This window comes from Geotrypetes seraphini, chromosome 2 (assembly GCF_902459505.1).
Source record: "Geotrypetes seraphini chromosome 2, aGeoSer1.1, whole genome shotgun sequence".
NCBI lineage: Eukaryota > Metazoa > Chordata > Amphibia > Gymnophiona > Dermophiidae > Geotrypetes > Geotrypetes seraphini.
Genome location: NC_047085.1, coordinates 333,974,146 through 333,999,683, shown reverse-complemented (window position 1 = coordinate 333,999,683; position 25,538 = coordinate 333,974,146). Strand labels below are relative to the sequence as shown.

Sequence of the window (25,538 nt, the reverse complement as noted above, 5' to 3'; positions counted from 1 at the left end):
GTCAGACCAATGGTCCATCATGCCCAGTAGCCCATTCTCATGGTAGCCAATCCAGGACACTAATACCTGGTCAAAACCCAAAGAGTAGCAACATTCCATGCTACCGATCCAGGGCAAGCAGACACTTCCCCCATGTCTTAATAACAGATTATGGACTTTTCCTCCAGGAATTTGTCCAAATCTTTCTTAAAACCAGCTACACTATCTGCTTTTACCATAACTTCTGGCCACTTCATTTTTAAGTTTAGATCTTTCCTTTCAAACAGAGACCTTGCTAGATGTCAAATACAGCACAAGGTAACTTCACATGGACTTAGCTGTGCAGGAAATGTGAATCTCCTCATACACCCACCATATAGTGCAAAAATGTGCAAAGGTCTGTTTTTTTCTTTCAATCACTACATAGCCTAATGCCACACAAGCAGCGCTGTTACAAACATATTCTGTAGGTCAATGCTAAGGATAACAAAGTTTCCTTCCTTGGACCAGAAGGAGATAAACCACTGGAAGAGATCCCAAAACAACACCCAAAGACCCACTCAGTGTGTGAATCAGTTGAGTGGAGTGGACTAACTGGGGGGTGGAAATGGGCCCGGAGTTTGCTCAGCAGAATTTCCCAGACCACCTCTTCCTCTCAACACATTGACACGCTGCCACCATCACCACTAGGAACACCTCACTGGGTAGGCCAGCTATGCTATAAACTTTATAAAACACATTATTATATTTTCTTATAAAGCACATATTTTAACTGACCTCTCTGACATCCTCAGCCTTTCCATTCACAAAAATAGAAGGAAGAAAAGTTCCCATTTCCTGCTGTCTCATGTCCCCGGCCTATACAATATTTTTTTTCTGCAGACCCTTCAAAAGTCTGACCAAATCCTCGTTTCACTTGCATTATAAAGTACTGAGGATGCAATCTCTCCCCAATCCCAGGTCCCAAAGTCTAAGACAGTAGCGCAAACTAATGCTGCCAGATACAGGAAAAAAAAATTTTGATTCGATTCAGCCCTATTGAATTGGTTTTTCAATTCGATTTTCCTGCCCAGTTGGGTGATTTTTTTCAAAACTCCTGGTGGGTTTTATAGCTTTTTCACCCCCTTTGGCTTCTCCTAACCACACTGGCGCTGTGGTGTAAATAAAATAAAGAAACAAAAAGGACTTTTCCTCTTTCTGTTAAATCCTAGCTCACGTTTGCAGTCCAACACCAGCTCTGGCAGGATACACATTTCAAATCTGACATGTTATAATCACAAAACAGAAAATAAAATTAATTTTTCTACCTTTTGTTGTCTGGTTATATTTCAAATCTTGTTGGTCCAAGGCTCTGGTTTTCTTCTGATAACTTGCTTGCCAGGGTCTCCTTCTTTCTGCATGCTAACCATCCATCTGCCAACTCTGTCCTCCCTTTCCATTTCCCTTCCCTTCCCAGGAAGTCTGGTATCTTTCCTTTTTTTCATCTCCCTCCACAGATCCACCTTTTCTTAAATACCCTTTCATCCGGCATCTCTCCCTCCTTCCCCACCATCCCAGAGTCCACCATCTCTCCGTTTCTTTTCCTAATTACCCTCCTATCCAGTATCTCTATCCCTCCTCCACACCATCCCTTGTGTCCAATTTCTCTCCCTTTCTGTTCCTTCCCTCCCTAAATCCCATGGTCCATCATCTCTCTCCCTCTCCTCTATTTTCAGACCCATTATTTCTTCCCCCCCCCCAAAGTTTGGCATATGCATGTCTCTTTGAACACCCCCTTCCCTCCGTGTACTTCTAAATCATGGTCCCCCCCAAAGGCCTGTCCCCCCTTAAAGGTCTGCCTGTCCCACCTTGAAGGCCTGCACCCCCCTTGAAGGCCTGTCCCTTCCCCTTGTAGGCCTGTCCCCCCCTTGAAGGCCTGCCTGCCTGTCCCCCCCTTGAAGGTCTGCACCCCCCGAAGGCCTGCACCCCCCCGAAGGCCTGTCCCCCACTTGAAGGCCTGTCCCACCCCCTTGTAGCTTCTCCCCCCCCCTTGTAGGCCTGTCCCCCCTTGAAGGCCTGCCTGCCTGCCTGCCTTTCCCCCCTTGAAGGCCTGTCCCCCCTTGAAGGCCTGCACCACCCCCCTCGAAGGCCTGCACTCCCTTGAAGGTCTGCACCCCCCCCCCGAAGGCCTGTCCCCCACTTGAAGGCTTGTACCACCCCCTTGTAGCTTCTCCCCCCCTTGTAGGCCTGTCCCCCCCTTGAAGGCCTGCCTGCCTGCCTTTCCCCCCCTTGAAGGCCTGCACCCCCCTGAAGGACTGCACCCCCCCCCCGAAGGCCTGCACTCCCTTGAAGGTCTGCACCCCCCCGAAGGCCTGTCCCCCCCCTTGAAGGCCTGTCCCACCCTCTTGTAGGCCTGTCCCCCCCTTGTAGGCCTGTCCCCCCCTTTAAGGCCTGCCTGCCTGCCTTTCCCCCCCTTGAAGGCCTGTCTCCCCCTTGAAGGCCTGCACCCCCCTTGAAGGCCTGCACCCCCCCTTGAAGGCCTGTCCCCCCCCTGAAGGCCTGCCTGCCCCCCTTGAAGGCCTGCACCCCTTGAAGGTCTGCACCCCACCCCCCCGAAGGCCTGCCCCCCCTTGAAGGCCTGCCTGCCTGCCTGTCACCCCCTCCCCCTTGAAAGCCTGCTTGCCTGCCCGCCCGCCCCACCCTGAAGGCCTGATGCCCCGACCCACCCCGAAGGACCGCTCGCCCCCCTGGCCTCCCCGCACCACCTATGAACAGCCGCAGCAGGATCGCGAAGTCAGCGTCAGCGATCCCTGCGCTGCTTCCTGCGCCACGGTCCCGCCCCTCCTCTGACGTCAGAGGAGGGGCGGGATCGCGGCGCAGGAAGCAGCGCAGGGATGCTGACGCTGACTTCGCGATCCTGCTGCGGGCTGCTTCACAGGTGGTGCAGGAAGGTCAGTGGGGCGAGCGGTCCTTCGGGGGTGGCGGGGGACTGAACGGCAAGGCCGGGAACACCCCCTTAGGGCTGGTACCCGGGGCGGCCCGCCCCCCCCTAGGTACGCCACTGACTATATCCAAGATTGAAAATTCCCATCTTAGAACAGTACAGCTAATCCAAAACACCTCTGTAAAATTGTGTTTTGGTGCAAAGAAATATGATCATGTCACTCTGCTCCCTATTTCTTATCGGATCACATTTAAAATTCTCTGTATAGCATATTAAGCTTTCTATGGTGGTATTCCTCCTTTCTAATTCAGCTTTCTTATGCTTTACACCTAGATGGACTAGGCGTTTCTGTTTCAGTGTACTTGCTCCTGTTCTTTGGAACATTTTTCCTCATGAGAGACATCTTGAAACCTCATTTACAGATTTATGGATTTATTAAATTTAATATACCACCTAATAGCCAAAATGGCAAAAACCAGCGGGAACTAATTGGGAGTTTTTCTGACCAAGGATGTGTCTGCTAGGATTAAATTCTGTTTAAAACTAGCCTGTCTATATGGGAAGCTTAAAGAGCCCCTATTAGACACTGAGGTCTTTTCTCCCTTTTTGTAAAGAAAGGTGACTTTTTTGTCCTGTATTTTGGAGGGTGCAATTTTTTGGGAAAAACCAGTGGTGTACATATAAAAGCAAAAAAGAACTACATTAAATACCATTTATTTTTCTCAGGTCTATCCTGCAACTTAGAAAAACAACAGGAAGAAATCCTCTGTACACAAAAATCACAAAAGTGGTTGAAAGAAAGAAAGGACAGTCAGATTTCACCAAAGCAACCTTTATTATAGATGACCTAACTCAGCTGAGTTTCGTCATGAACATCTGCATCATGTGTCTATAAACACAAATTTATAGTCATAACATATATTTCCAACATGATATAATTCAGATTAATAAATAAAATCCAAAGACATAAATATTATTAAACATACATGCACAATTGCAAAATGCAGTCCTAAAAATAATTTCTCCATTTATACCCTCCCTTTTTTTGTGTGCCTTGATTATATTTTTGGTGTGTGGGCTAATTCTGTTCTCTGTTTTTTCTTTTGAATACAGATTACCAGCATTTTTTTTCAAGCGATGCATTGCAGGTCTTTTAAATGTAATACGCGGATTGAGTGCTTTAATTGGAATATAAGGAAGATATGCTACATATCAACTCATTGTTTTTGATACTGTACTGAAGTTTTTAAAATTGTTTTTATTTGGAGATTTGTGGCATCATCATGAGCTGCCTCTGATTAAATACATATGTTTTATTTTCATGAACTTCGATTTAGTGGCACAGCTGAAGTCAGCATTTCTACTGCTGGATTTCAGTGTATTTGTTCTTTCTATTACTAATTAAGGGACCCTTTTACTACTCAAGTTTCAAGTTTATGTAAAATATTTGATTTAATCACATAATCCAAATCCAATGCGATTTACATAAGTTAAAATTTAGATTAAAATAAAAAGTCAAACAAACATAACAATTAATACTAATTACAATAATACATTTAAGAAAATGGGAGGCAGACAACAATTGACTTAAATACAATTCTAAAAAATAATTAAAAAAATGGAAGGTCAAGTGACACAAAAGGTTGGGGAACAGATACCTGCTTAATTTTTACTAGATCGTCTTCCTAGTCTATTGTAACTTAGAATGAATCCATTAAAAAGCATCCTTAAAGAGCCAACTTTTTAGGAGATTTTTAAACTTGCTGAGCAATTTTTCTTCTCTTATATTGAGTGGGAGTGAATTCCAAGTTTGTGGGGCTGTAACAGAAAAGATCGTATCTCTCCTTGAGTAAATGAGTTTTCATGAAGGGACTACTAGTAAAGATTTTTCTTCAGATCTTAAAGATTTTACTCTGTGCTAGTAAATGGGGCTTAGTTCAGCAACAATTTATTATTTCTATAGCAATACCAGGCGCACGCCTAGCACGCTTTCCCATACACTAAGCCCATGGTCGTTTAAAAAAATTAATACGGGAGAACTTACCACCTATTTAGGATGTGCTAAGGATTCCCACGTTATGGAGCCTTTAACCAGTTAGCCCACTGGTGATATCAGATGCTATCTTAATGGCACTTCCATGCCCATTCTCCACCCCTCCAGCACTATTATGGTAAGATATATTAGAATGAAGACAATGTCATATATTCCAAACTCAACTGAGAGAAGTTATCTCGCAGCTTTGCTAGACTTCATTCAACTAGAATTAGAGCTTTATGTTCACTGGTCCTCATCGGGCCACCACGCACTCAAACATTCTCATTGTGCTGGGCTTTACGCTCCCACTCGTCATTGGAACCAGCATATATTATCAATTTTTTAAATGTTTTTAAATAATTAAGTGTAAATACTAAAAGTACTTAGCTTTTAGTAAGACGCTGTACAGGGTTTTTTTTTTCCATTACACTGACATGTTTCGCCCGTGTGAATCGATGGGCTTTATCAAGGTTCCCACACCCTCTTAATAACATTCAGCCACCATTGCGTCAAAACGAATTCTCCACCCCTGACATGTTCCCTTAAAAAAAATTACAACATACTTACTCCCCTCTTTTACTAACGCGTAGCGCAGGTTTTAGCGCCAGCAGCAGCGGTAATTGCTCTGACACTCATAGAATTCCTATGAGTATCGGAGCAGTTACTGCCGCTGCCGGCGCTAAAACCCGCACTACGTGTTAGTTTGCACAGATCGCAAAACTATACAGAACACTTTAGCATGTCCTATCTTAGGCCATTTTTCCTGCATTAAGCATGCATTAGTGCAGGGGTAGGCAACTCCGGTCCTCGAGAGTCGTATTCCAGTCGGGTTTTCAGGATTTTCCCAATGAAATTGCATTTAAAGCAGTGCATGTAAATAGATCTCATGCATATTCATTGGGGAAATCCTGAAAACCCGACTGGAATACGGCTCTCAAGGACCGGAGTTCCCTACCCCTGCATTAGTGGTTAATATAGTTTAGTAGAAGTACCCCTAAATGCATGTAAGGATACATCACTAGGATCAGTTATAAATAAGCATACATTCAATTCTGTTTCTCTCCAAAACTGTATAGTTTTTATTTTCCTTTTTATTGTCTTGGAGCCAGAAACAATTTAAAATGGCTTCATTTTTAAAGTTATATACAAGTGTTTTGTTTTGGGTTTTTTTAATGCTTTGAGTAGACTGGAATGCACTTGTACAGATACAGTTTTAAGTAGTGTATACTATATAAAGAAAAAAAATAGCTGCATACATTATTCTTTAGCAATTTTTAGCTGTGTATTTTTTGCGGTGACGGGACTAAATCGCGCAAGACAACGGTGCACCGACAACTGAGCACAAGGTTGACGGCGCGCCGAAGAAAAGCACTAATTTAAAGGGCTCCGACAGGGGGTGTGGGGGGGAACCCCCCACTTTACTTAACAGACATTGCGCTGCTGTTGTGAGGGGTTTGGGGGGTTGTAACCCCCCACATTATACTTAAAACTGAACTTTTTCCCTAAAAAAATAGGCAAAAAGTTTGGTTTCAAGTATAATGAGGGGGGTTACAACCCCCCAAACCCCCCACAACGCCAGCACGATGTCTGTTAAGTAAAATAGGAGGATTCCCCACCAACACCCCCTGTCAGAACCCTTTAAAATAGTGCTTTTCTTCGACGCGCCGTCAACCTTGCGCTCAGTTGTTGGCGCGCCGTTGTCTCGCGCGATTTTGTCTATGAACCATTTTTGCTGTTGCTGCACTTAGGAACTACAAAATGATTTTAAAATGCTTCATATTTTAAAGCTAAGAACAAAGTAGTTGTTTTTTTAATATGTTTATTAGCTCAGAATGTGCTTGCACAGACATAGTTTAATAAGCTGTCACAAAGCTGCCTTCATTTAATAAAGAAAGAATGCCACAGAAGTTAAGTTGAATATCTTTGTTCCACTTATGGTGGAAGACTCGGAATGCTCGGCACTTTTTTGCTCATAATTCATATTTTAATTGTAGAATGACTCCTTTTTCATTTATTTTCCAAAAACGGGTTTCATTTCTAAATGAAGCTTTTAGCTTTAAATTATAAATCCTTTGATATTCCTAAGGAATATTTGATCTCTAAAATGTATATTTATATTTTACCTTTTACTAGATTGACCATTGTAAAGTAGAGAACAAAACATACTGTCCTGCAGCTTGTACTTTACATTCTGTTTGGTAAATACAATCAATTTTTATTATAATTTTTTATTATTTTTGAAGGACTTCATTGTGCAATTATCCAGTTGTTCATATATATATATACCGTATTTTCACGGATATAACGCGCGCGTTATACGTGATTTTACGTACCGCGCATACCCCTCGCGCGTTATATGCCTGAGCGCGGTATACAAAAGTTTTTAAACATAGTTCCCACCCCGCCCGACGCCCGATTCACCCCCCCAGCAGGACCGCTCGCACCCCCACCCCGAACGACCGCTCGCACGCGCTCCCACCCGCACCCGCATCCACGATCGGAGCAAGAGGGAGCCCAAGCCCTCTTGCCCGGCCGACTCCCCGACGTCCGATACATCCCCCCCCCCGGCAGGACCACTCGCACCCTCACCCCGAAGGACCGCCGACTCCCCAACAATATCGGGCCAGGAGGGAGCCCAAACCCTCCTGGCCACGGCGACCCCCTAACCCCACCCCGCACTACATTACGGGCAGGAGGGATCCCAGGCCCTCCTGCCCTCGACGCAAACCCCCTCCCCCCAACGACCGCCCCCCCCCCAAGAACCTCCGCCCGTCCCCCAGCCGACCCGCGACCCCCCTGGCCGACCCCCACGACACCCCCACCCGCCTTCCCCGTACTTTGTGTAGTTGGGCCAGAAGGGAGCCCAAACCCTCCTGGCCACGGCAACCCCCTAACCCCACCCCGCACTACATTACGGGCAGGAGGGATCCCAGGCCCTCCTGCCCTCGACGCAAACCCCCCTCCCTCCAACGACCGCCCCCCCCCCAAGAACCTCCGACCGCCCCCCCAGCCGACCCGCGACCCCCCTGGCCGACCCCCACGACCCCCCCACCCCCCTTCCCCGTACTTTGTGTAGTTGGGCCAGAAGGGAGCCCAAACCCTCCTGGCCACGGCGACCCCCTAACCCCACCCCGCACTACATTACGGGCAGGAGGGATCCCAGGCCCTCCTGCCCTCGACGCAAACCCCCCTCCCTCCAACGACCGCCCCCCCCCCAAGAACCTCCGACCGCCCCCCCAGCCGACCCGCGACCCCCCTGGCCGACCCCCACGACCCCCCCACCCCCCTTCCCCGTACCTTTGGAAGTTGGCCGGACAGACGGGAGCCAAACCCGCCTGTCCGGCAGGCAGCCAACGAAGGAATGAGGCCGGATTGGCCCATCCGTCCTAAAGCTCCGCCTACTGGTGGGGCCTAAGGCGCGTGGGCCAATCAGAATAGGCCCTGGAGCCTTAGGTCCCACCTGGGGGCGCGGCCTGAGGCACATGGGCCAAACCCGACCATGTGTCTCAGGCCGCGCCCCCAGGTGGGACCTAAGGCTCCAGGGCCTATTCTGATTGGCCCACGCGCCTTAGGCCCCACCAGTAGGCGGAGCTTTAGGACGGATGGGCCAATCCGGCCTCATTCCTTCGTTGGCTGCCTGCCGGACAGGCGGGTTTGGCTCCCGTCTGTCCGGCCAACTTCCAAAGGTACGGGGAAGGGGGGTGGGGGGGTCGTGGGGGTCGGCCAGGGGGGTCGCGGGTCGGCTGGGGGGGAGGGGGGTTTGCGTCGAGGGCAGGAGGGCCTGGGATCCCTCCTGCCCGTAATGTAGTGCGGGGTGGGGTTAGGGGGTCGCCGTGGCCAGGAGGATTTGGGCTCCCTCCTGGCCCAATATTGTCGGGGAGTCGGCGGTCCTTCGGGGTGGGGGTGCGAGTGGTCCTGCCGAGGGGGGAGAAGAATCGGACGTCGAGGGGGGGCATCAGGCTTTCAGGATGGGGACAGGACTTCAAGGGGGGACAGGCAGATCTTCAAGGGGGACAGGACTTCAAGGGGGGACAGGCAGACCTTCAAGGGGGGACAGGACTTCAAGGGGGACAGGCACGGAGAGGCGGGGCAGTGCACCGAAAGTCAGGGCGGGTGAACGGTGAGTCGGGGCAACCAGAGGAGAGTCGGGGCAGTGCACCGAAAGTCAGGGTGAGTCGGGGCAACCAGAGGAGAGTCGGGGCAGTGCACCGAAAGTCAGGGTGAGTCGGGGCAACCAGATGAGAGTCGGGGAGGGCGAAAGGAGAGTCGGGGTGGCCAGAGGAGAGTCGGGGAGAGCGAAAGGAGAGTCGGGGTGGCCAGAGGAGAGTCGGGCAGCATGCGCGTTATATGCCTGAGCGCGGTATAGAAAAGTTTTTGTACATATCATCGTGATTTCTGCGCGCTATACCCCTGTGCGCGTTTTACAATGGTGCGCGTTATATCCGCGAAAATACGGTATATATATATATACACACTTTTGTGTCTATTTGGTTTTAATTTTTCTTAATTATCCCCACTTTTACTAAGCCGCAGTAGAGGTTTCTATGGTGCTACGCTTCTACGCTGCTCCAACTCTTAAAGCAATTGTATGAGCGCTGAAACATTTAGCGTTCTGGGCCGCCGTAAAAACCTCTACTGTGGCTTAGTAATAGGTGGGGTTATGTTGTTCATGTTTTTGGAAATGATTTTAAGAATTCTTTCCATTTTTATTATGATTTTCTGACAGCTCTTATGTATGTTTTATACTTTTTTTTTTTTTACCATTTTTTTCAACATCATTTGAGTTTACAGTATATTTGCGTTTATAGACTCCTAATGCAGGCATTTATGCCAAAGCTTGGGTCATCTTTACAATCAAGGATTCTCTGGTGAAATCTCTTAACTGTCTTTTCTTCCTTATGGCCACCTCTGCTCATTCCGTGTTATGCTGCAATTAAGCAATCTTCACTCTGCTGTAGTAGCTCACTCCCATTTGTGGCTCCCATGACATCAGAATCAGAGGCATCAGTTTCTGTGACTTCAGGAGCTGCTTCAGGCACCAGGGACCCATCAGCACTGAGGAGGTCTCCACCTGCCTCGATTTTGGTATCAATAGCGTTTGTTCAGGCTCAGCATCCTCGGACCCGAGGACATGCAAGGATTCAACATCATCTTTATTCGCACTGAGGGATCATGATGTTGACATTGAGCAGAGGTGAAAAAGCACTGATATTGTTCCCCCTTGAAGTTTAAGGCACTACCTTTGCTGGTACCTGATGCCGAGAGGGCTGCTATCCTTCCTTGGAGTCAGTGTCGCTGCAACAGCTTCGTTGGTTCTGGACCAGAAGACCTCTTGAAGGAGGCTTCCCTTGGTTTGCCCTCAGATCCCAACCTGTCTCAGCAAAGTAGAAAGTCTCATACAGAAGAACTCTCCTTGTTTCCTGTCTAGGAGTGATGGCTAAGTCAGTTCCACTTAAGTTGGAGGTTGAGGACAAGGCCAGAGCCAAGGTGTTGGATATTCTCAACTATTATTCACCTCCCAAGGAGGCTATGACAGTGGCTGTGTACAGTATCCTTAAGGCAGCACAGGTGAAGAATTGTAAGACCTCTCTATGCAGCCTATACAGTATCTAAAAAGGTGGACTATATGTATAGAGTCCAGAAGGCTCCCAGATTTGAGAGATTGTTGAATCTGCACTCCAAAGGACCAGAAATTTCAGGACCCACACGAAGCAAGAATCGTTGCTCTTGTGGAAAGAAGCACAGATTCTTGATTTTTTTTTTAGGAGGACATTTTTCCAAGGCTCTGTGCTTATTTCCCTTATAGTCCTACCATCTGTACATGAGCCTCCACTTGAAGAATTTGGTGTACATTGTGGCAGTGTTTGCAGATACTCTGACTCCAGAGCAGGCCACAGAACTTCACCAGTTAGTAGCCAAGCAGAAGTATTGAAAACATATGGCACAGGCAAACTATGATGATTTTGATGTGGAGTCCAGAGTTTCCTTCCTAGATATTGGCATATGCAGATTTGCCTGGCTATGTGTTTAATTCCTAGAACCAACAAAATGTGTCATGGGACCTCAACATTATCCTCACTCAGCTGATGTAAACTTCTTTTGAGCCACTTGGCCACTTGAAGTTTCTAATCTGGTAAGTTTTGCTTTTGGTGGTGGTCACTTCAGCATGCAGGGTTACCGAACTTCAGGCCCTAGAAGCAGATCTACCTTATACAATATTTCACCATCTGCACCCATCCTAGGTTTCTTCCTAAGGTGGTGTCAGAATTCCACCTTAACTAGTCAATCATTCTTTCATCACTTCAAAAACTGTTTAAAATTGTTAGGAACATGATGGTCACCTAGATGTGGAAATAGTTTTGAAATATCTTGTGAAGTGTTTGCAGAAAAAAGAAAGGTAAACAATATTATATGTTCAATGGGTGGTGTACCTCTTCCTATTGAAGATTCTAATGTTAGTAATATTAGAATAATTAAAGCTGGTCATAATCTTCTTGATCTAAGTTGTTTATGACCACCTTGAATGATTCTTATTAAGGTTATCCATTTCTCTGTGGTGATTCCTGAAGACTGGAAAATTGTGAATGTTACCCCGATCTTTAAGAAAGGTTCGAGGGGAGATCCAGGAAATTACAGACTGGTGAGTCTGACCTCAGTACAGGGAAAGATGGTAGAGGCGCTGATAAAGGACAGCATCATGGATCACCTTGACGGGCACGATCTGATGAGGACCAGCCAGCATGGCTTCAGCAAAGGAATGTCTTGCTTGCCGAACTTGCTGCACTTCTTCGAGGGAGTTAACAGGCAGATAGACAAGGGTGACCCGGTCGACATTGTATATCTAGATTTACAGAAGGCATTCGACAAGGTCCCACATGATCGACTACTTCGAAAAATTGCGAGCCATGGAATCGAGGGTGCAATACTCACATGGATTAAAAACTGTTTAGCGGATAGGAACCATAGAGTGGGGGTAAATGGACAGTACTCGGACTAGAAAAGCATCACGAGTGGAGTGCCACAGGGTTCAGTGCTTGGACCCGTGATCTTCAACATATTTATAAATGACCTGGAAATTGGTACGATGAGCAAGGTGATAAAATTTGCAGACAATACAAAGTTATTCAGAGTAGTAAAGACGCAGGGGGATTGTGAAGACCTACAACGTGACATAAACACGCTCGAGAAATGGGATGCGACATGGCAAATGAGGTTTAATGTGGATAAGTGTAAGGTGATACATGTCGGTAACAAAAATCTTATACACAAATACAGGATGTCCGGTGAAGTACTGGGAGAGACATCCCAGAAAAGAGACTTGGGAGTACTGGTTGATAAGTCGATGAAGCCGTCCGCTCAATGCGCGGCAGTGGCGAAAAGGGCGAACAGGATGCTTGGAATGATTAAGAATGGGATCACGAACAGATCGGAGAAGGTTATCATGCCGCTGTACTGGGCCATAGTATGCCCCCACCTGGAATACTGCGTCCAGCACTGGTCGCCGTACATGAAGAAGGACACAGTACTACTCGAAAGGGTCCAGAGAAGAGCAACTAAAATGGTTAAGGGGCTGGAGGAGTTGTCGTACAGTGAGAGGTTAGAGAAACTGTGCCTCTTCTCCCTTGAAAAGAAGAGACTGAGAGGGGACATGATCGAAACATTCAAGATAATGAAGGGAATAGACTTAGTAGATAAAGACAGGTTGTTCACCATCTCCAAAGTAGAGACAACGAGAGGGCACTCTCTAAAGTTAAAAGGGGATAGATTCTGTACAAACATAAGGAAGCTCTTCTTCACCCAGAGAGTACTAGAAAACTGGAACGCTCTTCCAGAGGCTGTTATAGGGGAAAACACCCTCCAGGGATTTAAGATGAAGTTTAACAAATTCCTGCTGAACCAGAACATATGCAGGTAAGGCTAGACTCAGGGCACTGGTCTTTGACCTAAGGGCCGCCGCGGGAGCGGACTGCTGGGCACGATGGACCACTGTTCTGACCCAGTAGTGGCAATTCTTATGTTCTTAATTGAAGGCTGATTTGTTATCTTGTTAGTGAATACATCTCTGAGCAAGGATTCAGTTCTGCAACCTTACAAAGAGCCTCCATTCGGCTGCTTTTAAAGAGCAAGAAGTTAGATCTTTAACATGTGAATTTATTGACCTATTTCTTCTTTAATGTTTCGTGCTACGATTTTAGAGAAAGTTCTGTTTTAGTTGCAAGAGTTTTTGAACACTAATAACTTGCTTGACTTCACACAATATGGTTATTGGCGAAAACATTCAACAGAAATATTATTGGTGTCTGTCTTCGATTCTGTCAGGACTAGCTTTGATCATGCTCAAGAGGGGTTATTTTATGATCCTGTTGAATGTTTCAGGCACTTCTGATATGGTCCACCATGAAATTATATTGCTTAGATTCCAAGAGCTAGTTTTGAGCTCTACCCAGTTTTTGAACTCTTTTCTCAAAATGTCCAATGTCAGACTTAGACATCCTATTGAAAATACACCAACCTATGTTCTTTTGTGCAGTTCAAAGTATTACTTTAATTCATAAATAATTAGGCACCTTTGGCCTTAGTGACTGTAGTGAGAATATATCTGACGAGCCTGAGGTCTGCCTACAAATTGTTTTTAGACATTCCTAGCTTTTAACATGTTAGACTGGACACAAAACACTCTGGAAAGGTTCAGATTGAAGAGATACAAAAATCCAAAAATATCACTCCAAAACAAAAGCACCACACAAACCAAGAAAGCTAGCTTTTTACTTAAGCGAAAGAAAAGCCTCAGACAAACGGAGAGATGTACCCACACTCTTCCACCCAAGCATCATAAGCAAAAAAACTTTTTGCACAAGTTTAAAGTTAGCAGGTGGAAGCAAAAAATAGCCGATAATGATTAATGGTAAAAATCACTGAACACAAACAGGCCAGGCCAACGATCGTTTCATGGCCGGTAACCACTGCTTCAGGGCCTTGGTGCCAAATCCAGGCTATCCTATAACACAAAACCCAAACCCAAAAGGGAAATGAAAATGCTCACTTGCTGAAAGTTGATAAAAAGCAAAAGCACATTCAACTACTTACAGTACGCAGATCCTAACTTCTGCTTTCAATCACAACTTCCAAAGCACTGTTGTGGGGCTTATAACCACGTCCAGTCCTGTCAGGCGAAAAATCACGTGACAGGTCAGCTGAACGTGAACCAGCCAATCCAGGCAGACCATGTTGGCTCATTCACAAAATAGAATGATTGAGATCACATGAGCTAGAAACAGCTGATACACAAAAAAGAGCATACTAGAGAAAAGCTGAAGACAAGGTAAAACTAAAATGATGACATGATTAACTGTAGAAGTGCTGACGGGATTCAATAAAAGTAGAACCGATCAATGCTTGTTTTTAATCCATGGGGTTGCATAGCCTGGAGCTGAAAAATCCAAAATTGCTCCCTGCACTGGAGTTGAAGTCTTCTATTGCCGCCCCTAGGATGAATGGGAATCTGATCAAGTGCCAGACAGCATAGTTGAAAAAAATCATGCTTGTAAGTATCACAGCGTTGAACCATAGGAGCTGAAGCTAGTCCTCTCTTTAAAGCACTTCTATGTTCATTTAAGCGTAGTCTCAGAGGACATGAAGTTTGTCTGCAGGGGCAAACAATACAATAGATCACATGATCAGATTCACAAGAGGTATGAACCTTAAGTTGGTAGCGTTTCCCATCACCAGGATTGACGAACTCACTGCAGCTAAACATGATATCACAATTGCTGCATCTCCCACAAGGACCATGTGACCCCACCGCTCCTGAGTCTCTTACGTTGGAATGAGGAACCGCCAGACAGAGAATCTGTTTCAGTTTTTGGGTTCTCTTGTAAGCAAAGCTGAATGTATGCTAGGAGAAGGCAGGTAACATCCTCACCAAAGACCAATGCTTCTGAATACTTCTTATTTGATGCACCTTGGTAGTATAACTAAGTTCACACGATTTGGCGCTAAGGCCCTGAAGCAGAGGTTACTGGCCACAAAATGATCGTTGGCTTGGCCTGTTTGTGTTCAGTGGTTTTTACCATTAATCATTCTTGGCTATTTTTTTGCTCCCACCTGCTAACTTTAAACTTGTGCAAAAGCTTTTTGTCTATGATGCTTGGTTAGAAGAGTGTGGATACATCTCTCTGTTTGTCTGAAGCTTTTCTTTTGCTTAAGTAATAAGCTAGCTTTCTTGGCTTGTGTGGTGCTTTTGATTTGGAGTGATATTTTTATATTATACTTCCCTCCATTCCTCCCTGTTTTTTGTGGTTGTATTCAGATTGAAGAGACCCATCTTTCGAATACTCTCTCTTATGCGATAAGAAGTATAAGTTCAGTCCTACAGTTTAGAAAGAAACTCAAGGGGTTCTTATTTGCAGAAGTTTATGATCTCTGTTTTATTTATTTTATATTTCATTGTATTTGTTTTATGTACGTTGAATTTGTTTTATGTTTTAAGATTTTGGGGGGGAGTTTCTGCGTGTTGGTTTTGTATATCACCTAGAATTTGTTGATATTGTGGTTTATAAATATTTTTTTAAAATACTTAAATTGGTTTCTGATTAGCCTTGCCTGTTGCAAGTCCCTATTGACCATTATTTGCTGTTTTCTGTTAGCATGGCAGTTATGGATTCTGAGTTTATAGTAAATGCTGTTCTGCTTTTCCTTGAAAAAAATGAAGTTACTCACCTGTTGAAGATGTTCTCCGAGGACAGTAGGATACATGTTACCACAGACCCTTCCGCCTCCTCTGGGAGTTGTATTTGCTAAAATTTTGAAGTCAACTGCTGGTCCTGTGTGACTTAGGCAGGTGGCAGGGCACCCACATATGTACATTTGGAGCTCTAAAATTTTCTAGAAAGTTTGGAACACTTTTTCTTGGCTGCCAACTATCCATATCTGCACTCTGTTGGTTATATCACCCTCTCAATGGTATTGTATCCTGCTGTCCTTGGAGAACACCTGCTACAGGTGAGTAACTTTGCCTTATTACAGATGGTGCTGATGTTCAGCACTGTCTGGATAACTTTTTTTTTTTTTTTATTAGGGTTTAATACATTTACAATATCATAAAGATATCAAGGAAAAAAAGGTTTCCATACAAGTTTTCAATACTACAAACAATACAAAAAAACAATCCTTTACAAGCCCACAAAAAGGGGGAACATATTGCTTATTTACTAACTAAGTTTTAAAGGAAAACAAAGAAATGGGTTGAATTCTAATGAACCCAAATCATTCCCAACTAAATTAGGACATTTTGGACATTCCTAACCTAATTTCTCATCAAAGAATGAAAAAGAAAAGAAATCTCACTTCTGTTCACGAGCTACCAAAAATTGTTGCAATTGAATGGGATCCCAAAAGACAAATTCAGTATCTTGTATCTTAACCAAACATTTACAAGGAAACTTCAAATAAAATGATGCCTCAAGTGCCAATACTCTAGTTCTCAATTTCAAAAATTCTTTTCTTCTAAACTGGGTAGCTCTTGAGACATCAGGAAACATACTAACCAAATCCCTGTCTGGATAACTTTTTCTATTTAAGGAGTACATCTGTCACAAATTGATAGCATGGTCGAAAATTTGCAAAATGATAAACGGATGCCATTCTCTTATCTTTATATGGTGACAACTGCCCTACTGAATATTAGCCTCAGTATTTATAAAAGATCATTTTATTTTTCAGATATCTTAAGTCATCTGTGTAACTCTTTGTTCAATTATTTGTTTCAGAAAGCAGTGGACATGCTGTTAGACAATGAAGATAAGATTTCAGTGAGTATTCAGTCACTAAAAGCTAATGTGATACCTGTAGAACACTTTCCAACCTCTAATTTACTTCTGTCAAGCTTGGTTTTGTTCCTTTTCCCACTTTGACTTAGAAATGAAGATCAGTAGGCAATCCGCAGATGCTGCTTTCAACCTCTATCAGTCTAATACATTTGTGACTAGATTTTAAGTGTTACTTTTCATGAAGTCAGAGCAAACTGACCCCACCAGAAGCCAGTATGTACTAACTATTTTCTCCTGTATATCCCTTCCACTTTGGCCAGGGCAGTGCACAGCTGTGATGAGAAAGTACATAACCAGTTGCATAGCTACCATTCAGCAAGCCTGACAGTCAGGGACCGACCAGTGCTAGAAATATTTAAGTTTCTTATTTCCTGCTGCTATGGGTCTGAGTCTTTTGATAAGAGCCATGCAGCTCATACTGTGAGACTTGGCAGCAGTAAGAGATGAGATACTTAAATGCTGCTCCTGTTGCCCATCTGCATGCAGAATTAAAGAATGGGATCAGTCGTTAGCATGACAACACTGCTGGAACTAAGTGCATACTCACCCCCTCACAGTAACCTAGCCTTTAGAAATTTTTTATTTGTCCAGGTAGAAGAGTGTTGTCTGAACTCTCCATTGCATTCCAGACTTCCTGCATGGCACAAGTTACATAGTAACATAGTAGATGACGGCAGATAAAGACCCGAATGGTCCATCCAGTCTACCCAACCTGATTCAGTTTAAATATTGTTTGTTTAGTTTTTGTTTTTTTTCTTCTTAGCTATTTTCGGGCAAGAATCCAAAGCTCTACCTGGTACTGTGCTTGGGCTCCAACTGCTGAAGTGTCCGTCAAAGCTCACTTCAGCCCATCCACACCCTCCCAGCCGTTGAAGCCCTCCCCAGCCCATCCTCAACCAAATGGTCATATACAGACACAGACCGTGCAAGTCTGCCCAGTACTGCCCTTAGTTCTTCGATATTCACTATTATTTTCTGATTCTAAATCCTCTGTGTTCATCCTACGCTTCTTTGAACTCCGTCACCGTTTTCCTCTCCACCACCTCTCTCGGGAGTGCATTCCAGGCATCCACCATCCTGTCCGTAAAGTAGAATTTCCTAACATTGCTCTTGAATCTAACACCCCTCAACCTCAAATTATTTTCCTATAGTTTTACCATTTTCCTTTCTCTGGAAAAGATTTTGTTCTACGTTAATACTTTTCAAGTATTTGAACGTCTAAATCATATTCCCCCTGTCCCTCCTTTCCTCTAGGGTATACATATTCAGGGCTTCCAGTCTCTCCTCATATGTCTTCTGGCACAAACCTCCTATCATTTTCGTCACCCTCCTCTGGACTGCTTCAAGTCTTCTTACGTCCTTCACCAGATACGGTCTCCAAAACTGAACACAATACTCCAAGTGGGGCCTGACCAACGACCTGTACAGGGGCATCAACTCCTTCTTCCTTCTACTGGCTACACCTCTCTTTATACAGCCCAGCATCCTTCTGGCAGTAGCCACCGCCTTGTCACACTATTTTTTCACCTTTAGATCTTCAGACACTATCACCCCAAGGTCCCAAGTTCTTCAGAAACCTTTCTCAGAGAAGACAATCCCCCTTCCCACCAACACACACATACACACAACCAACTCATTCAACAAACCTTTCCTTGGTTTTTGACAGACGAAAACATGTGCATGCACAAACACACACATCCTTCCTGAGACACCCCCCATCCAGCTACCCTTCAGTTTACACACATATTACCTTATTTTTCTTTTCTTTTGTTTTATTTTATTAATCTTAAAATGGACTAACACGACAACTACACTATTTTATTCTTACATATCCCCTACATTCCTCTCCTCTGCTTCACAGCAGGACCCCTCTGGGCATCATGGTATTAACGAGGACCATCTCTATTGTCCACCAGGCACCCATTCAGCCCTAGCTCTGCCACTGCACATAATGTTAAGAAATACATTTTAAAAATGGTTTTAATGTTCTTTAATTGTGTTTTAGATGTGCATAATCCTTGCCAATTCAAGCAGACAGTTAATTCATATTTTTGTGATTTCTTCTGTGTTTAGACTGAAAAAGTTGTAGAAGAATTAGAAAACCGGCCTGAATTACAGCATCTGGTAAATATAATAAGACCGAGAGACATCTGCTTATGCTAACTCTATATAGTGAGAGAAGCAACATTTGTTAAGAATTGTAAACAAATTGAAACTACGCAGAGAAAAGCTGTGGGTAACACTAACTACAGTAGATGAAGACACAAGTTCTTGAAATGGGTAAAATGGTGTGGTGGCCATGTTAGTCCACTTTTCAAGGTAATATATAGAAACAAGACAAAAACATAAAGGAAATAAGGTGATGCCTTTTTTATTAGGCTAACTCAGTGGTTCCCAAACCTGTCCTGGAGGACCCCCAGGCCAATCGGGTTTTCAAGAAAGCCCTAATGAATATGCATGACAGAGATTTGCATATAATGGAGATGCCAGGAATGCACATCTGCTCCATGCATATTCATTAGGGCTATCTTGAAAACCCGATTGGCCTGGGGGGTCCTCCAGGACAGGTTTGGGAACCACTGGACTAACTTAATGCATTTTATGGTTAGCTTTGAAGGAAACCCTTCTTCCTCAGATCAAATGTTGACAAATATCAGTATAAGTAAGGGAAACATGAAAGCATTCCAGTGATAGTCTCACAGGAAGAGGGAGAGTGGGTGGGTAAGTAGGAAACAGAGAGATGGCAAAGCAGTTTAACTTTCTTTGTTGTTTGAAAGAAAACCAGGGTCTTTGTTAAGTCCTGTCTGGTAGGTATCAAAATATTTCATAATTTTGATTTCAAAAGTCTTGAATTGTCTTAAAATTTCTTTTTAGTAGTCTCACCATAAAATCATTGGTGCAGAGTCAGTTTTTCCAAAGTGTTGTCTGACAGAGGTGACATCCTGGTTGGCATTGCAATTTTTAATCTGATATTTGTGTAAGTTGATTCTAGTCGGGAAGGGTTAAAACGTGGACCTCACGGACCTGACAGACCTCGCGGATCTAAACCCGTACGGCCTTAAAAATCTGAGGTCCGTGTCGGTCCGTGTCCGTGGCGCTTGTAGTTTCTGTCGCTGACAGACCTTGATGAGATTTTTGCACTGACTGATCCGTCTCAGCATAGGGAGGGAAAAGTGTTAGGATCCGTCAGCGCTAAAATCTCTTCGAGGTCTGTCAGAGCCAGAGACTAGTGTTGGAGTTTGGAGACTTCTTTTCCATAACGCACGTCCAAAACCTATATCCCCGCTCTCTTGGCTTCTGCTCTGCCGCTCCAGCACTAGTCTCTGGCTCTGACAGACCTCGAAGAGATTTTTAGCGCTGACGGATCCTAACACTTTTCCCTCCCTATGCTGAGACGGATCCGTCAGCGCTCAAATCTCAATCAAGATCTGTCAGCGACAGAAACTACAAGCGCCACGGACACGGACCGACACGGACCTCAGATTTTTAAGGCCTTACGGGTTTAGATCCGCGAGGTCCGTGAGGTCCGCGTTTTACCCCTTCCCATCCTAGTCTTTAGCATCTGATCTGTTTCACCAATGTAGCACCCTTCTTTGCACTTTTTGCATTGAATGATATACATCATATTAGAATATGAGTATGTCAAGGATCCCCTTATGTCGAATGTTTTCCCCGTATGAGTAACCTTGAGATCTCTTAACACTACAAAGAAATTTAAACTGCTTTGTCACCTCTTTGTCTCCTACTTACCCACCCACCCCTCCCTCTTCTTGTAAGACTATCACTGGAATGCTTTCATGTTTCCCTTACTTATACTGATATTTGTCAACATTTACTTATTTCTGATCTGAGGAAGAAGGGGTTGCTTTTGAAAGCTAATCATAAAATGCATTAAGTTAGTCCAATAAAATAAGTTATCACTCTCTTTCCTTTATGTTTTTAGTTTATTTCTATATAAAATAATAATAATTTATTTCTTATATACCGCTATACCGTGAAGTTCAAAGCGGTTTATAGTAAAGATACATTTTGACAGTACATGGGATACAAACGGTTAACGAAAAAGATACATTTTGTCAGTACATGGGATACAAGTGGTTTACAATAAAGATACATTTTGTCAGTAGTGGGTAAAAGCATACAGTAGTATCCACAGTCAATACAGCAACTCATTCCAGAGTTTAGGACAGTGGTCTTTATTCATTTTTTAGAGGCTACTTAGGGCCCAGAATTTCTGAAGGAGAGCTGACAAATATTTTCCCACTCAGGGCCATGATACTAACCAATATGTAAGGGTCTGGCACAATGTCTTCCAGACAATGTAAAGTTTAATCAAATCAAAACCTTTAAAATGGATTAAAAAAAACCTTTACATTGGCTGCAAGACATTATGTCAGACCCCTATTCCTTTGCTTTTTTTTGTTTTACTTGGGGGGGGCAATCTTTTTTATCCTGCTGTTTTTTTGTTTTTTTTTACTAAATCAGCTACAGCACAAGACTTGTATGAATCATTAGCATTCTATTTCTTTACTGTACTCTCAGATGCCTGCACTGGTGAATCATCCAAGATATCTACCCAGTTACTTTGCAGGAGAAAGGTATCTTTCATCGAGTACAGTGTAATTAGAGATTTAGGAATAGAACTATATTGTGGTAAAGTGCAATCTGATATTGTCTAAAAGTGCTTCAGTGCAATTGAACCAAAACAACAAAATAACTGAAACTAGCACTTATCTTTAAGTCACTTTAGCTCCAGTATTCTCATTGTAGCAATAAGCAGTTCTAGTTGCCCAATGGGGACCCGTTTCACCTATTTTAAGGCTTCATCAGGGGTCTATAGCGTGGTGCGCAGCTACGATCTGTTAAAGAAGCAAAATGACGCAGAATGTAGCTGCGTACCACACTATAGACCCCTGATGAAACCTTAAAATAAGTGAAACGGGTCCCCATTGGGCAACTAGAACTGCTTATTGCTACAACGAGAATACTGGAGCTAAAGTGACTTAAAGATAAGTGCTAGTTTCAGTTAATTTGTTGTTTTGGTTCAATTGCACTGAAGCACTTTTAGACAATATTAGATTGCACTTTACCACAATATAGTTCTATTCCTAAATCTCTAATTACACTGTACTCGATGAAAGATACCTTTCTCCTGCAAAGTAACTTGGTAGATATCTTGGATGATTCACCAGTGCAGGCATCTGAGAGTACAGTAAAGAAATAGAATGCTAATGATTCATACAAGTCTTGTGCTGTAGCTGATTTAGTGATCGATTAGATTTGTTTCCATTGAGAAAGTTTTTTTTACTAACCAATATGTGGCAATGACATCCATCCCCATCAATCTGTCTCTCTCTTGAATGTCCATCCTACCTAGACTTATGCCACCAGTCTCCCTCTCCCGTTCCTTCCTCCCCCCTCAATTAGGTGTGGGGGGAATGGAAGGTGCGGTTGGGGAGGAGAGGTGCCTGTGCCCCTACAAAGATGGCATCCAGAGCAGTTTGCCCCCCTTGCTATTTCACTGACCTTAATTGAGTTTTTACTGATTCACTGAGTTTTTTTAACAGGACTTAATTTACATTTTGCTACTAGAGGCATTTTCCTGTCCCCAAATGGTTTACATTCAAGATTTGTACCTGAGGCAATGGAGGGTTACTTGAATTGCTCAAAGTCACAAGGAGCATCAGTGGGATCTGAACCCTGACTTCCCTGGTTCTAAACCTGCTGCTCTAAGTACTATGCAAACTATTAAAAATATAGCTCTAGAAAAGAAGAAATTATAGCAAACATTGTCATTGCCCTAATTATTATTGTTATTGTTCACTGCAGTATTTGCACAAACTTTTCAAAAGGGATCACCATAAAGGGCAGAAATTCCATGAGAAGCAGATTAGTCTGTATGCTGAATATGACCGTCTAAACCTTCTACCATTTCTCCGAGACAGCACCCACTGCCCACTGGAAAAGGTAAATCATTCAACTTCTCTTTGGATTGATGCACACAAAGTTAGTGTACTACTGAAGAGTACCGTATTTGCCGGCGTATAGGACGACTGGGCGTATAAGACGACCCCCCAACTTTTAGTTAAAAAATAGAGTTTTGTGTTATACTCGCCGTATAAGACGACCCCTTCTTCCTTCTCCACCCCTTTGTATTCCCCCATGTGCTTTCAGCGTTCTTCTCCCTCCTCTGTCTTCAAGTGCTTTCAGAGTCCTTCCCCCCCCCCCCCCTTCTCTACCGCCCCGGGTGCAGCACAGCCAGCCAGGTCCCCTTACTTTTGTAGCACTTCCCCGACCGACCGACAACAGCCCGGGTCCGACAAACTTCCCTGCCCTTAACCGCGAATCTAAATTACCTTCTTACAGCTGCTGTAAGAAGGTAATTTAGATTCGCGGCTACAGGGCAGGGAGGATTGTCGGACCCGGGCTGTTATCGGTCGGTCGGGGAAGTGCCACAAAAGTAAGGGGACCTGGCCGGCTGTGCTGCAACCGGGGCGGGGCGGCCGCCCCTCTCTCTTGGTACTCTCTCTCTCCTTACCTGCCATGCCTGCAGCAGAGCCGAACGGAAGTCTTCCCGACGTCAGCGCTGACGTCGGAGGGAGGGAGGGCTTTGTTTAAGCTTTGTTTAAGCCCTCCCTCCCCTCCGACGTCAGCGCTGACGTCGGGAAGACTTCCGTTCGGCTCTGTGCTGCAAGCAGAGAAGGTAGGGAGAAGAAGAGCCGCGCGACTGAGTACATCCAGCCCCGCAAGTAAGGGCATGTAAACTGTACCCGGCGTATAAGACGACCCCCGACTTTGGGGAGGATTTTAAGGTACTAAAAAGTCGTCTTATACGCCGGCAAATACGGTACATAAATGCATGTGATTTTATAGGAACTTTAGGGTAGCTTCTAATTTTTGATTTTTAGTTTCATTTGTGACAGAACCATTGGCAGGTTTGAGCTTTAAATGTGATCCCTCTGAATTGTCACTGTTCCATTTATAAAACACAGGCATGCAAGCAGAGGCTTCTATCTACACTGATAACAGCTGATACAGGTTGCTGGTGGCTAATAAGCAGGAATGCCAGCTGAGATAGCAACTCGGAGACACTTCCCCACATTCTCATAGTTAAACACTCATCTTATGTTATATAGCAAAGAGCTATAAAATTAAAATAGGAGACTTATAAAGAGCAAACTATTTTGCATCTACCCCACAAATTACATATCATCAAAAGGAAAGAAACATCAGGGTAGTGGTTATGCACTCCTCATCTTCAGAGTGGGTGAAAACCTCTCCAATTGTTTATACAAAAATCTCTTGATTTTCTGATTTATACCAAAAATAGTTGCAGGGATTACATGTTCACAACTACTTTTCAATATCCCCTAGAAAAAATGTGTTTTTTTATTAATTGAAATTACTCACACATCCTAATACTAACCAAGGAGAGGAGCATCACAGGCAAGTGATAGCAGGCAAAATATTTTCAGTTCTTTTGAGCGTAACGCCGACAAACGTGTGTGCTGAAGAATCCCCCAATAAAGGTTTTTATTAACCGAAATGCCATAAGGGGACAGTATACTAGCTGTGCCCAGGCGTCGGGAGTGAGAAAATTTGGACAGCACTGGAATCCTGTAGTGCAATTTCAATTTTGTTATTTATTGGACAAATGCAAAATGATGCACATTGGGAAGAATAACCTGAATCACCAGATGCTAGGGTCCACCTTGGGGGTTAGCGCTCAAGAAAAGGATCTGGGTGTCCTCGTAGACAATACGATGAACCTTCCACCAAACAGGATGCTAGGAATTATTAAAAAAGGATGGTTAACAAGACTAAGAATGTTACAATGCCCCTCTATTGCTCCATGGTGCGACCTCATCTGGAGTATTGCGTTCAATTCTGGTCTCCTTATCTCAAGAAAGATATAGCGGTGCTAGAAAAGGTTCAACTTCATCTGGAGTATTACGTTCAGTTCTGGTTTCCTTATCTCAAGATAGATATAGCGGCGCTAGAAAAGGTTCAAAGAAGAGCGACCAAGATGATAAAGGGGATAGAACTCCTCTTGTATGAGGAAAGACTAAAAAGGTTAGGACTCTTCAACTTGGAAAGAGACGGCTGAGGGGGAGATATGATTGAAGAGTACCAAATCCTGAGTGGAGTAGAACAGGTACAAGTGGATCAATTTTTCACTCCATCAAAAATTACGGAGACTAGGGGACACTTGAGAAGTTACAGGAAAATACTTTTAAAACCAATAGGAGGAAATATTTTTTCACTCAGAGAATAGTTAAGCTCTGGAACGCATTGCCAGAGGTTGTGATAAGAGCGGATAGCGTAGCTGGTTTTAAAGAAAGGTTTGGACAGTTTGCTGGAGGAAAAGTTCATAGTCGGTTATTGAGAAAGACATGGGGGAAGCCAGTGCTTGCCCTGGATCGGTAGCATGGAATGTTGCTACACCTTGGGTTTTGGCCATGTACTAGGGAGCTGGATTGGCCACCATGAGAACAGGCTAATGGGTTTGATGAACCATTAGTCTGATCCAGTAAGGCTATTTTTATGTTTGTGTTCTTAGCTTAGGTCTCTTTATCTTAGAGAAGAGACAGCTGAGGGAGATATGATTGAAGTCTACAAAATCTTGAGTGGTATAAAACAGGAATAAGTGAATCGATTTTTTTTATTCCATTAAAAATTACAAAATTTAGGGGACACTCCATAAAGTTACAGGGAAATACTTTTAAAACCAATAGGAGGAAATATTTTTTCACTCAAAGAATAGTTAAACTCT

General features: G+C 44.0%; 1 protein-coding gene across 1 annotated transcript in view; it reads left to right on the top strand.

The window, feature by feature from the left end:
* The window catches only part of VPS41 (VPS41 subunit of HOPS complex), a 401,709-nt gene that overhangs the window by 284,793 nt on the left and 91,378 nt on the right, over window positions 1–25,538 (top strand). Inside the window, exons 20-22 of the mRNA XM_033930242.1 lie at window positions 16,706–16,747; window positions 18,839–18,889; window positions 22,595–22,732. Of these exons, the coding sequence (XP_033786133.1) occupies window positions 16,706–16,747; window positions 18,839–18,889; window positions 22,595–22,732 (231 nt within the window). The remainder of the gene's footprint in view (window positions 1–16,705; window positions 16,748–18,838; window positions 18,890–22,594; window positions 22,733–25,538) is intronic.